Source organism: Chrysemys picta, chromosome 9 (assembly GCF_011386835.1).
Source record: "Chrysemys picta bellii isolate R12L10 chromosome 9, ASM1138683v2, whole genome shotgun sequence".
In the NCBI taxonomy this organism is placed as follows: Eukaryota; Metazoa; Chordata; order Testudines; family Emydidae; genus Chrysemys; species Chrysemys picta.
The window spans coordinates 24,513,805-24,528,698 of NC_088799.1; the positions used below are offsets into that span (position 1 = coordinate 24,513,805).

The 14,894-nt window shown below is 40.2% G+C and overlaps 1 protein-coding gene across 1 annotated transcript in view; it reads right to left on the reverse strand.

The window, feature by feature from the left end:
• Positions 1-3,167: 3,167 nt before the first annotated feature.
• LOC101944698 (vomeronasal type-2 receptor 1-like) overlaps positions 3,168-14,894 on the reverse strand; it is a 29,381-nt gene continuing 17,654 nt past the window's right edge. Inside the window, exons 2-6 of the mRNA XM_005287015.4 lie at positions 11,674-11,965; positions 9,887-10,756; positions 7,008-7,235; positions 5,886-6,009; positions 3,168-4,746 (exon numbers count right to left, since the gene is read on the reverse strand). Of these exons, the coding sequence (XP_005287072.4) occupies positions 3,749-4,746; positions 5,886-6,009; positions 7,008-7,235; positions 9,887-10,756; positions 11,674-11,965 (2,512 nt within the window). The 3' untranslated portion in view covers positions 3,168-3,748. The remainder of the gene's footprint in view (positions 4,747-5,885; positions 6,010-7,007; positions 7,236-9,886; positions 10,757-11,673; positions 11,966-14,894) is intronic.

Here is a 14,894-nt window from a genome sequence, read left to right on the forward strand (position 1 = left end):
ACAGAAGCAAACCTCATACAAAACTATCGTGTCCATTAAACAAAAGTTTGTGAAGATGGGACATTTTTTGTCACACAGGTCAGGTGTCCCTCTTGTGAAGTCCAGCTAACCTCCCTTCCCCAATAACAGCTGCGTGTCTCCACCCCCAACAAGCCCATAGCTAGCCACTTCTATGGGATGTTCCTTGTGGAAGTTAGAGTTCAGACAACTCTAATCTTCAAGCAAACCTGCAGGGTTTTCGCCACTTCCCACTTTTGCAAATCAAACAGCAGAGTTCAGCTTGTAACCAGATCCCATCAGGGTTCACGCAGCTCTGCCTGTCTTCTCAAACAGCGCAACGAAACCAATACCGAATATGATGTCACATTGTGGGGGAAAGTGATTCAGTCAATGATTAAAAGATACTGAAGTCACTTGTGGGAGGCCACGATAAAAAATATCCACAGAATAAACTGTGATAGCCACACTGACTATCCATAGTCTATTCTAGTAGTGGGTATGGAGATGTCAAAAGCTGCACAAGAGTCTGAGACACAGACGTTTGACATGGATTATCGGTCTATCAGCATTGCATAAAGAAAATCAACAGAACCTTAATGCACAGGATATGACGCTGACTTGTTATGGCTTATTTATTTCCATTGAGGTATCTTGGCCACAGTGCTATGATATGCAAGTAGCCTGGGTTCATCAGGTGACATGACACTGTATATCACAGGCATTATTAAATCATTGGTGATACTATCTCTAAATATGAGACATTTCATATCAGTTGGTATCACCATGTTTGTGTTTAATTTATCACTAATGCATTGAGGGCACAACCTTGTATCCATTACTAATACCTTGAGGTCACTAGAAGTTAACAGAGTCCAGAACTGAGAACATAAGTTAACCTTAACTCTTCCCTATATTATGTTTCTTGTTGTTTTCATTGAAATAAAGTAGCAAAATCTTCGTCTAAGGTGTATGATGAGGTCACATTTTCAGTAAGTTAGCAAAGAGTCTAATGCTTATGATCTGGTTGCATTGATTGACTATATTTTCAGTGCTCATAAATAATAACTGTTTAAAATTATTTCTTTTTTATTAAGGGAAAATGTGAATAAAATATTTTATGTATAAAATGTATTGGTCTTTCCCAGAGACATAGTCTTATGTATTGTCAGGAGGAGGCTGCCTGGCTGGTACCTATCGTCCTAAGAAAAAGGGAAGGACCAAAATCTATGTTTTTACAATATTTGTCACTGGGGGGAGGAATTGGTCTTCAGTGTTTTGGCTACATGGCTTTGCAAGCTTTCTGAGTAGAATTGTGTGTCTGTGTTTACAGAAAATAGCAAATACCACAGCACAGCAAGTGACACCACAGCATAGTCTATTGGGCATAGAGGTGATTTTAATTCCTCACATTTTCCACAGTTCACTGAGATTATCAGACAAAAGGACAACACGTAATCTTAAAGGAAAGGAAGGAGGAAGCCTAAACGTGTTTTCCTGTGGTGAAGGATAGGCATGTTGATCAGAGGACAGATTTTAGCACAAAATTACATGGTTATAATCACAAAGTACAATAATAGATACATGACAAAAGGAATATTTTAGAGTAAGTTGCTCAAATACTAAGGTAATGGGCACAGTATAAAAAGCTAGACAGACAAGAAGACAGATTAGGCTAATAGTAGTTCTGTTTATTGGCTTGGTGTATTGGGAACAGATTTTATTTCAAGCTACCTTCACAAGTTGCACAGATTCCAAAGTCACATATCCTGTATCTGGAGGTATAACTGCTATTTAGAAACTTTTTTTTTGCTGAAAAAAATTAAAAATATATACACTCGTTGACATTTTGATATGACACACCAGAAAACACTGCATGCATTTCCCTGCAGTTTTAACAAGTGCTAAACCCAGAACTGGAAATATATGTAGATGGAGAAGTTTAAAACCAGTGTAAGTCTTGACGTTTATGCTCCATTAGAAATGTAGCAAAGTTCAGTATTTATCCAAGCAACTAGGAGGACAAAAATCAACTACAAAAGAAATATTACCTTCAAGCTTCTACAAAAAATTTACAAACCACAAAGAGCAATACGTAACTCTAGATTATATTTATTATAAAATACTACAAGTGTGCATTTTATGCAGATAGTTAAAATGGAATTATACACGTTTGATATGTTTAATTTTTTAACTTTTTTCTGTAGTTATTGTAAAGCAATTTCATATCACAATTACAAACTGCTGCTGCTAGAAGCCCTTTAATTCTCTGGCAGCTGAGACACAGATCCGCTGGGAAACACAAAGTTGTGTGGAGGGACTCGTCCTATCAGTTTACATCCCTTTTCCTGTCCCAAAAATTAAATTAGATGGAAAACAAACCCTACATGGCTGGAAAAAGCCAGATTAGAGAAAAGTGCAAATCCCTTGAATACATCAGAGGAACAGAAGGCCACTGGGCTTCTGATGCTGGAAGACAACTAAAGAAAAGGGAGGAGCCCACAGCCTGCTAGGGGACGGGAAGGAACTTTGGTAGGGGAATCCAAGTGAGTTTTGTTAGTTTCTAAATTGACTTGATAAAGCTCAGAATGTTTGCACAGATTTATCTGACCCTTTGGTATATTTTTGAAATGAAGCCAAAATTTAATATCAATTTTGATTGTCCCAAACCTGTGTAAACCAAACCTGTGCAAACCAAACCTGTGCAATGGGAAAACCTGGTCAAAAAGGGATGCTGGCGGCTCTGGTGACTGGGCCATTAAAAGTCCGGTTGGCGCGGGGCTGGCAGGCTCCCTACCGAGCTCTGCGTGGCTCCCAGGAAGCAGCTCGCATATCCCTCCAGCTCCTAGGCATAAGAGCGGCCATGGGGCTCTGCGCACCGCCCCCACCCCGAGTGCTGGCTCCGCAGTTCCCATTGGCTAGGAACCGCGGCCAATGGGAGCTACAGGAGTGGCACCTGTGGGCGGGGGCAATGCATGGAGCTGGAGAGACATGTCGCCGCTTCCTGGGGGCCACCTGAGGTAAGCGCCACCTGGAGCCTGCACCCCGAACCCCCTCCCACATCCCAACTCCCTGCCCCAGCCCTGAGCCCCCTCCTGCACCCCAAACACCTCATTCCCAGCATTACCCCAGAGCCCTCACCCCCAGCCAGAGCCCTCAACCCCCCTACACCCCAACTCCCTGCCCCAACCCAGTGAAAATGAGTGAGTGAGCGAGGGTGTGAGAGAGTGAGCCACAGAGGTAGGTGGGGTGGAATGAGCAGTTGCAGGGCCTTGGAGAAGGAGCAGGGTCTCATAGAAGGGGTGGGGCAATAGTGTTCAGTTTTTTGCAATTAGAAAGTTGGCAAGCATACTTAAAGGTAACGTTTGCTGAAACACATAGTCAGAGCGAGTAGGTTTCTCAGAGCGAGTAGGTTTCACACAGCCCTAAAGACAAGCATTTAATATCCCACAAGAACATATGCTTCTCTCATTCCACCTCTCTCACTCTGCACACACCCCTATTTATTTATCAGAAAAGCAAAAATCCAACCATAAAAGCTCCCCAGTGATGACCCGCATTATTTTCTCAGCACATGTAATATGGTGTGAATTTGGTTGTGTCATCGAGAACCAGAATCCATAACTTCCACTGGAAATAATGGCAATCTGATGATACATGAGAATCCACTGGAGTTGTCTGTCAGTACTGAGGAAGATAAAGCACATCATCACAGTAAATGCTGAAGAGCAAGAACTAAAAAAACCTACTACTACTCATCAAGTACCATTGTGGAGAGGGTACTGTTGGTAACCTCACTGGTGCATGAGGCTGAGGTGGATGGAGCACTCTTGTCATTAGTGGTGGCTTTGCCTGAGATTATTTCCTCTGTATTCCTTTCTGGCTTCAGTAAAATAATGTAACATTTTGGCAGAAATATGCAACCAAGCAAACCAAAGCTTGATGCCAAAATTGCAAATATCTCAACAACTACTTTGAATTTCCCTCTTGTGCTTAAATAGGCTGGAACAAAAGAAATCCAGACTATGAAGAATACCAGCATCCCAAAAGTGATAAATTTAGCTTCATTGAAATTATCTGGTAACTTGCGAGCTATGAAGGCAGTGATGAAGCATAATACAGCAAGAAATACATCAAACCCAAACATAGTACATAAAAATTCTATGGAGCCTTCATTACACTCAAGAATTATCTTTACATTTTGGAATTCCATATTTTTGTACACATATGGAGGTATACATGTGAGATAGGCTGTGCAAATACACACTTCAATTATCATAGAGATTAGCACAAGAAGTTTTTGATGAAAAGATTGCATGGATATATGGTCATGCTTCTCTGCAGCCTTCAACTTGCTACCTCTATATGTTAACAGGAGTGCAATAGTTTTTCCCAGTATACAGGACAAGCAAAGAGAAAACCCCAGGGCAAGAGTCACTTGGCGGATCTGACACGACCATTCTTTTGGTTTACCAGCAAAGAGGAAGGAAGTTAACAAAGTAATGACAAGAGATAGCTGAATGAGAAAGCTCAACCCTCGGTCATTGGCTTTCACAAGAGCAGTGTCCCTGTGCATCCTATAAACAATGGTCACAGAAAGGACAATACAAGCTCCAAATAGAGAGAGAGCTACCAGTGTGGTCCCTAAAGCTTCATCATAAGCCAGAAACTCCACCTCCTTTAGCACACATTCATTCTTGAGTGTATTGGACCAGTAATCATCAGGACATGGAAAGCATTCTCTTGCATCTGTTAAATACATAAAATATTTTTAATTGATTTAGGCAAGGACTGTTAAATGTATCTGTTTGAAAAAGACTCTCATTAACAAGTTTGCTACAGATGTGTGTTTTCGGAGGGGGTGTGGGGGGGGAGATACAAAATAAAGCTTTTTCCAGTCCGGTGAAGCACAGAAGTTAACCACTAAGAAGTTTGGGCAGATGGATTCCGCCTGCTAATGGAATCTCACCCCACTTAACTGGGATAGCTGCTGGGGATAAAATTTAGCCAATGCATTTCATTAATTGAAAATAGCTGGTATAAGGCATGCTATGTCATTTAAATAGCATTCTTCATGTTGACATGTTCCTAATAGTTGAAGGATTGTAGAGGGTTCAGAGAAGTGCCATGAGACTGATAAAATGATTGGTTTACTTTACAGTGAAAGACTCAAGAAGCTCAATCTCTTTACTACCCAAAGAGAAGGTTAAGGGTGACTTGATCACACTCTAAGTACCTACAAGGGGATCAGAAATTTGGTAACTGAGGGCTCTTCAGTCTAGCAGACAAAGATATAACAAGATCCAATGGCTAGAAGTTGAAGCTAAAGAAATTCAAACTACGGTGCAAATGTTTACCAGTGAAGATAATTAACCATTGGAACAACTTACCAAAGGTTGTGGTAGATTCTCCATCACTGGCAATTTTTAAATCAGACTGGATGTTTTTCTAAAAGATTACTCTAGTTCAACCAGGAATTAATTCAGAAGTCCTATGGCCTAGGAGATCAGACTAGATGATCAAAATGGTCACTTCTGGCTATATAATCTATGAATTAACAGCTGGTATTTAAAATAGAGCTAGCTGGGAAACTGAATTTCAGTTTTGTGGAAAATTTTGAGTTTTCAGAAATATTTTCATACTGAATTGGAGTGTTTAGGTATAAGTACCTCAATACAATGGTGAAGGGTGTTCTAGAAATACCGTAGACAGAGAGAGATTTTATGAAGCCCTGAGTTTGCCTGTTACAAAAATTCTACTGTATCTGAAAGAACTCTGGTCATTCTAATTTTATCTCATATAGATCTGAATGATCTATTATATTATCTGGATGAAATCAGTGATATGTCTATACCTATTTATTCTTACATGAGGCTTTTGTGCTGTACCTGTTTCATTACTTATCTCTCCATCTGCACATGGAATACAGACAAAACAGCATGCAGGCACCCCGTGTCGGATCCCCTTTCTAGCACCAGGTTGGCAATTTTCAGTACACACAGAACGCGGAGGCTAAAAGGAACAGTATACAATGTCAAATCTATTTCTTCTACAGAGAAATGCATTAGGTATATAAATATGTAGCTAAAAATGGATCATTCCCAATGTGCAAACCTGGGCTCCCAAAAAAGTTCATTTATTACAGTCTACATTGGAACCTTGTCATCTTTTTTCCACCCCTAAAACTTAAGAGCTCGGCTTTGTGCTCCAGATCAAATGTATTATTTGTTATTTTTCCACCAGATGTGCTGGCCAGACTAAACTACAGCAGTGTGTACTAAATAATTAATGTGCTGCTGGAACATTAAAAATGCAACAACAAAAATAGTTATCCATTACTGAGAGAGGAAGCAAACGTCACCCAAAGAGTAAAAGAATACATTTTTATAAAGAAGAAACAGGTTGTATTTTAAATGAAAATAATATCCTGTACAAAAAGCTCTACAGCTCTGTACATGACCAAACAGGATGGTTTCTAGATAAGATTGGTTTCTAAACAAAGATATTATATATGTATTTGAACAAACAGATATATTTGTTTATTAAATATGTGACTTCAAACACATTGAAAAATGTTCAAAAAAGCTTTCTAAGGGGCCAAAACCTGCAATCCTTATTCAGGCAACACTCCCATTAAGTCAGTGAGTAAGGACTTCATGATATGGCCAACACCAAGTAATCACAGGCTAGTCTGCACTGTCTTTTATTAATTATTATTATTATTTATTTCTATCGCAGCAGTGCCTACTGACCATAATTAGGGATAAGAGCCCCATTTGTACCTATACTCTGTGCACACAACACAAATTACAATCCCTGCCCCAGAGATTTTACAATCTAGTATTTTGACTATACACAGCAATTAAATAAACAGACAAATAGAGGTAGGGAAATGACTAGGAGGTGGGATAACAGCAGGCAAAGTAACAGTAAAAAAAAATAATTTGCATAACACCAGTCTCAGTAGTCACAGCGGTCCATTAAGAAGAAAAGAGGCAAAGATTACTAACTTTTAATGTTGGAGTGTTCCAGAATATGGAGTCGTTATTATATATCTTCATCTCATGCCCATCTTTTGTATCATTATAGATTCCAATCTTCACAAAGGAGATTTCTCCAGTCTCATTCAACTGCCAGTTTATAATGTCATATGACGCATACACATCTCCATTGTCATCTACCTTTACTAGCTCATTGTCAAAGGTTGTAAATTTAACATTCTTCAGATAGTACATTAACTATAAAACAGGGGGAAAGTGATTGTCAAATTAATTTACAGAGTTATGTACACTAGTTACATAGCTGGGAAGGATCTGAAGTAGGACATGGACCTGTCATGTCTAGAATTGCCTCAAAGATTTTAAAAACTTAAAGTAAGATAAGTTTTAAAATATATGTACATATAATCTTGTGCCAGATAAGTGGTCAAGTAATCCCTCCCATGGGAAGAAAAGCATGACTGATGAAAAATCCCCTTCCGTGTCCCCAAAAGGATGGGCTGCTTGCTGCTTATTACGCTACCAAACTGAATAATATTCCTTTTAACTCATTAAATTCTATGTAGTAAAACTTCTGTGTAATTCTGCTCAGGTCCATTAATACTACTTGATTTTACCACCTCAGATGGAAGTTCATTTAACCCACAGCATTCACCACGCTCTGTGTAAAATAATGGCCTCAAGTTCCTCTGACATATCTTGGGGCAGATCCTCATCTAGTATAAATTATCCTAGACCCATTAATTTAAGTGGGCCTGTGACAAATTTACATAGCTAAGGAGCTTCTTCATTCCCTGGAATATATATAACTGGAATATGTTTTATGCTACATATGCCATTCAAAAGGTTATGATCTACTGAATATATTCATCCTATTTGTATGCATGTATCATTTTTGTATTCGAAGTTATGCATATTGGCTGTGCACTTGTTTGATTTTAAGTAGCCTTAGTAAGGCATTTGGTCAGCTTCTTAAGAAAGGAATTTGCAAGTTAAGTGCCCAATCAAGAAACACTTAACAGACATAGAACCTTGGAAGACTCTAATCCAAATAAGAAGTCTCCCTGGGGACGTTCAAGGTAGCATGTAAGCAATGGCTGCCACTTGTAAGGAACTGAGTCATGCATGGACATGTGACTTGCCCATGTGACTCCAAAACTCCATCTTGGAGCTGGATTCTGCATAGGAGAGAGGAGGGGGTCTCCACCCACAAAAGAAAGTCTATTTAAGCCCCTGGGAGACCCCTCCATTTTGTCTTCAGCTGGCTCAAGAGATAGCCTCTCCGCCCCCAAAGGATACCTGAAAGAAACTGGAACAAAGGACAATAACCACAGGGGTGTGAGTGATTGCTGGACCCAGGCTAGAAGGAGGCTAGTCTGTAAAAGAAGCTTACTGGAACATCTCTGAGGGTGAGATTTCATCTGTAATCACTTTCTTACTGTATTAGGTTTAGACTTGCGTGTTTTATTTTATTTTGCTGGGTAATTCACTTTGTTCTGTCTATTACTTGGAACCACTTAAATCCAACTTTTTGTATTTAATAAAATCACTTTTTACTTATTAGTTAACCCAGAGTATGTATTAATACCGGGGGGGGGGGGGAGGAGAACAATTTGAGTTTACCCTGTATAAAGCTTTATACAGGGTAAAACGGATTTATTTGGGATTTGGACCCCACTGGGAGCTGGGCATCTGAGTGTTGGGGACAGGAACACTTCTTAAGCTGTTTTCAGTTAAGCCTGCAACTTTTGGGGGACGTTGTTCAGACCTGGATCCAAGTTTGTAGCAGGCTAGCATGTCTGGATCAAACCAGGCAGAGCTCTGAAGTCCCAAGCTACCAGGGAAAGCGGGCTCAGAGGTAGTCCCAGCACATCAGTTGGCAGTCCCAAGGGGTTTTCTGTGATCCAACCCATCACATATATACCTTCTATGTCTGGTGTGTCCAAGTAATAACATTGTACCAATTTCTGCCACCCTTACTCATGTTGGGTAGAACCTTACTCCTCAACTAGTCCCCATGAAATCAATGAGGCTACTTGTGGAGCAAGGTGCTACTCAGTGTAAGAGTATCAGACTCTGGCCTAGAGTAGTTATCTCTCACATCATTTACAAAACCCAAGAACTTGAAAGCAAGGAAAAGACATCACAAAATGTGCATGGACAACATAATAAACACAGTCTCAGCTAACGACGATCTTATGTTCAAAGGGCCTGATTCTGATTTCACACCAGCATAACTCCATTGTTATCTACTTACAGCCTATCATGCTGACCAATATTGTCTCATTGTTTCCTTGTACTCCCCTATCGGTCTGTCTGTAGCCATTGATCTTTTGTCTGACCCATGACTGTAAGTTCTTTAGGGAAAGGACTATCTTTTTGTTCTATGTTTGTACAGCACCTCGCACAACAGGGTCCTGGTCCATGACTGAGGCTCCTGGTCCTATGGTAATACAAATAATATCTGAGCACCTCACATCATCCCTGTGGGATAGGGAAGTGCTATTATTAACTCATATATAGACTGACTAGCCCAAGGTCATACAGGAAGTCTGTGGTTGGGCAAGGAACTGAAGCCAGGTCTCCTGACTCTTAGGGTAGAGGCCCTAACCACAATACCATCCTTCCACCCGGTTTACACAGGTGTAAGCAAAATCTGAATCAGGCTCATTTAGTGCAAACCATACCTCGTCACTTGATTTCAGCATATATTTCAAATTTACCTATTACTCATTTTATATTTAATTTTTCTGCTATTAATATTGAATTTATTTTCTTTATAGATACACTTTTAAAAATTAAAAGAAAGTTAAATGCAATTGCAGATACCACATTAAAGTTCTCTCTTTAATTCATTATGTAAAATTATGATAGGGAAAAGCAATGCTTACCTGCCAGGGCTCAAAATCATATATAATTGCACAGGAATTTTTTGGAAATGGTCCATTTCCTTCTACACAGGTGTCTAAATTGTTAAGGGCATGGGCCACAGTGAACACAGCTTTATAGACATTATATGTTATTCTGAGCTCTGAAACATCCAGGTAGGTATTTTTTATGTCTTCCAATTTCTCCTTTCCAGTACAGAGCTGATCAGAAACAGGATGTACTCCACTCTCTCGACCTGTTACATTTATTCTAAAATCTGTATTATAAGGTACCGTGCTGTTAGGCCAAGTGCAATTGAAAGCAGTCTGCCAGAACTCAATAGTCAAGTCATCACTAGCATCATTATCTGGATGCACATCAAGCAGAAAGTCTTTTAATCCTGGTATGTCACCTCTCCGTACTCCAAAACCAATGGTCCCACCAAGGAATGAAAAATATTCAGGTTTAGCAATTAGTGCTGATGTAACCCAGGCCTCACTTGCAATCCAGGTTTTGCCAGTAATTTTACTGTTTGCAATTTCTTCCATTAAGGGACTGAGGTCAATATCAGAGGAATACACTACAATGATATTTGCTGTGGATTCTTTTATAGCTTCCGCAACTGCTAGTATTTTTTCCCTGGAAAATATTTTTGGAATGGTCTCAGAGAAAGCAATGCAGATTCCAGATTTCTCTACATTTTGTTTAAAATGTTTGATTCCGTATTTTCCATAGTCATCATCTGCTGCTATTGTTCCTATCCATACCCAACCAAAATGTCGAACAAGTTCTGCCATAGCCAGTGACTGATGGTTATCATTCGGTATAGTGCGCAGAAAGGAAGGGAACTGGTATTTGTCAGAAAGAACCGAGCAGGAGGAGGCATAACCAACCTACCAAAAAAAAAAAAAAAAGTATTGAGGGATTACTGGCCCAGTTACTGCTTTGTTTTTCACTTTCTTCTATTTAGCTATCTTTGGTATTTATAGGGCAACATTCACCAAAGCCGGGGCCCAGTGTTTAATGTGACTATGCAGCCTCTAACTGCTGCATCATTAGAGATTATTTTTATGTTGCTGTATGTGTATTCCAGAACCTAAATTTCAAAAGGTAAACCAAGTGTAAACCAATGCAATACAGACAGCTTGAAACAATAGCGCTGAGAGAAGTGTGAATGCTCCAAGTCAACTGTGTGTGCACTCTGAAGCCTAGTAATGAAAATGTAATTATGAGGAGCCAGGGGTCACCAGCACTCAGAGAAGCTTTGGTCACACCACTCTTTGCCCAGCCATGGTCCCTGCACTGTCTGCTGGGAAGGAAACAGTGTATGAGCTATTGGGTGGCTTTGAGCCAGCCAAGGATTCCCTTACACAGAAGTGGTCCTCCAGTGGCCAGTTAAGCCTGTTTTGTAGCCAGTAAAATGGTGGAAAGTTCTTACAATATGTGTTAGATCATTCAAAGTGAAGAGCATACAAGGTGTTGACTGGCCACTTCACCTTGAATGGTGTCTTAACTCAGAGAGACAAGTTGGATGAGATAATAACTTTTCTATTGGACCAACTTCTGTTGGTCAAAAACAAGCTTTTGAGCTTACACAGAGCTCTTCTTCAGGTCTGGGAAATTCCACCTTGTGTTTAACTGTGACACTCTGAGCACCTTTCCCAGACCTGAAAAAGAGCTCTGTGTAGCTCGAAAGCTTGTCTCATTCATCAGCAGAAGTTGGTTCAATAACAGATATTTCTTCACCCACTTTGTCTCTCAAATATTGCTCATTATATTTAGATTTTAAACAAATACAAACTTCAGTTACCTCAGGGAAATAATAGAGCCCTACGATTCTTGAAGAAGCAATAGTCAATGTTGATCCACCAGCTCCAATGACTGCTACAAGAGGTGCACCAGCACTGCATCTGAAGTTGGGCATTGTTTCATTCTGTCCAGTCAAGTATGCCAAAGTCCCTTCAACAGTTTTGGATGTTGTAAAGCAGGTATCATAGATGTGATAACCCAGTGTTATATTTGGTAGAATATCTAGCCTATTGTTCACCTCCTGGATGGCATGTATCATAGCTCTGGCCCAACGGAAACCTCGGAAGTTAAATCTGCAAAGACAAAGTATTTGTCAGTGCTGAATACATTTGCCAAAAGCACTTCACATGGAACACACTTCTTGTGTCATTCCTAAAAGCAAAGCAACACATTTTGTGAATGCACAGTTTTCCCTGAAAAGTAATGGGTTTTGATGAAATCTGATCCTGTAAAAATTGATCTGATTGGAGAATGTTCAGAAACTTCCTAGAAGGCACTCAGCACCTCCCAGGATCAGCTCCAAAATGAATAGTAAGTGAATGATCATGGAGGGTCTAATCCTGCAGCCCTTACTCATGAGTATTCTCATTATCTTTTGTTATCCTATTGCAATCACTGACCATTCAGCTGAGTAATGACTACAGGAGCAGGTCCTTATTTTGTAGTCACTCCATCATCCTCAGAGCCAAACTGGCTGAGAACCAACCACTTTTTTTTGATACGTCATTTTCCAGTGACACTTTGTTCTCACCCACCTCATCTTATATTAAGAACATCTCGACAAAAGCTTGTCATTAGCATCAGACCAGCAGTGGAGTTCCTCCCAAGAATCCCAGTAGATGATTTATTTCAAGTAGAGAAACATAGGAGGTCACAATGTAAACAGAAGCAAAGTTGACATTGCCTTTATTCTTCACAGCTACCTCCCATGGACATGTGCCTTTACCTACATCTCCTCAGTAGCTTAGCGTGAGCTCTGTGCAAACTTATAAATTACGAATTTTGTCTTTGTCTTACTTTCAGCCTTTGAAATTATGGTTTATTCAGAACTGAGTGTAAATCCATGCTCCACTCAAAGCCCTAGTGTTCTGCTTTGCCATCATTTGGACAAACCCAGAGGGAAAATGCTTTAATTATTTCATACTGCACCTTATGAGTCTTTCAAGACACCAAAACAAAAAGAAGCAATCACTGCTGTTGGTTGCACGAGAGTCAAAAGTACTTTTCTTACATTGTAAATATTTTAATAAAGAGTTTAAGGGGAGAAAGATCACCATAATTAGAAACAATTGTACTTGTCTGATTTCTATATAACATGTGATTCTGAGAATTAAAACCAACTTCTGCTCTCTCTACACTAACAGACTGCATGTGCTACAAACCGCTCATAAGGAAAATACTGACTCAGTGATGAGCTTGGAGGTAATAAGCCACCAAATAATCCACTTCAATGTGACTCTTCTAAAGTGGCTTTGATCTGTAAGGCAGTAAAGGAAAGTTTTGTTCCTGTTATGGAGAAAGCTGATGTGCTTATGTATTGGTGCAATGGTGCCCAGGTACTACACAGACAAACACCCTAGAAGCTTTAATAATGATAATAATTTGTAAAAGTCCTGCCTATGGAAAGTAGAACCAAAATAGAGAAGCTGTAATGTTTCATCTCTGAGGTTTCAATATGAACCAATATACTCCTCCAATATTACAACTAATTAATTAACTAAACGTGCCCTTTTCCCTCTGAGTTTTGTCTTGAGATTCAATAAGAAACTCAGAGATTATGAAACCATGTACACCAATCCCCTGGAAATGTTCTGGGAAAGTTACATGAATTCAAACCTAGGAGTGTTTGCGTAGGCTTCAAGTCTTTCCTCTCTTTAAACCTTTAACTGTTCTAGGTGGAGCACCAGTTGCCACAATCACATCCATGCAATCCATTCTAATGGAGTCACAGTCCAAACTGTGCCTGGAACTAGCACTCTGGGTTAAAACCTACACTAGATGTTGGTGCTTCCTGGGAAACAGAAAAAGAAGCCAGGATGTCACCAAGAAAATCTAGCAGAAGCATTCCAGCCTCTGCTGCTTTTATTGGACTTCAGGAAGCAGTAGCAGCAGCAGACCTGCTATTTGTGACATGTTCAGCTGACATGGCCAAGATGTGCCCATGACTGGACAACAATCCTGAGGGGCCCACTGGTGGTGGGATTTGTATTTCCAGGAAGGAAGGATAGATTGATCAATCCCAGGATAAATTTACACTCAAACAAACTCCACTAACACAACAAATCACTATCAGAAAATATTCTTACCCCTTCTATCTCTTCCCACCTCCCAGTCTTGTGCCAAGCATAGCACAGCCAGACCAAAGACTGTGGCCAATGAATTTTATTCACTTGTCATAAATATGCAGTGCCTTTCCAGAGAATGAGGGCTGATCCTGCCAGCAGCTGAGTGCCTTCAACTTCTGTTGGACTCCAATGACAGTAGAGGGCCCTCTGCACTTTGAAAGATAAAGCCCTCAGCAGATTAGTCAGATTGCTTGAATTTTCTCTCAGCCTTTCTGACCGGGCTATAATTAGAATAATTAGAAGCTGTCATCATGAAACATGAAATCTGCTTAGTTTTAGCTTTCCTTGAAAACTCAAGCCAGACTGGTTGGAAAATTTACAAAGATCTACAAACATTTCAGAGATGCTCAGCTCTGGGCATTTTGGTTAAAACCACTTTTTAGTGCAAACAAGTGCTTAATTTGTGCCAGGGCAGTTCATAGTCCCAGCACCTCTGGGCTTGCTGCATTAGTTATGAAAAATTGCTTTAGCTTCAGCACGTCTTTCATTACTGTCAAGGCTGATTCCCCACTCTGGCACTTCGAGTGCAGAAGATGGGGGCCTGCAAGGATTTTAAAAATTAATACTGGCCACTCCAGGCTGGCATTAAACTCCCAAGGTCACAGCTTCTCTTTGACCTTGGATGGGTAGATGCTGCCACCACCCAAGTGCCACCACCCAAGTGCAAAAAACCCCTTTTTAGAGAACCCAGAAGCCGCACTTGGGAATTCCTTCCTGTGGGGTACCCTCAAGCTCTTTCACCCCCGCTCCAGGGAAGAGCTGAGAAAGAAAAGCAAAGGAAATCAGCTGTTGCCACCAGCTAATTAAACAACATGTGCACAAACCTCTTAGGGCACCAAAAATCCAATCCCGTTCTTAAAAAAAGGTAAATTTTATT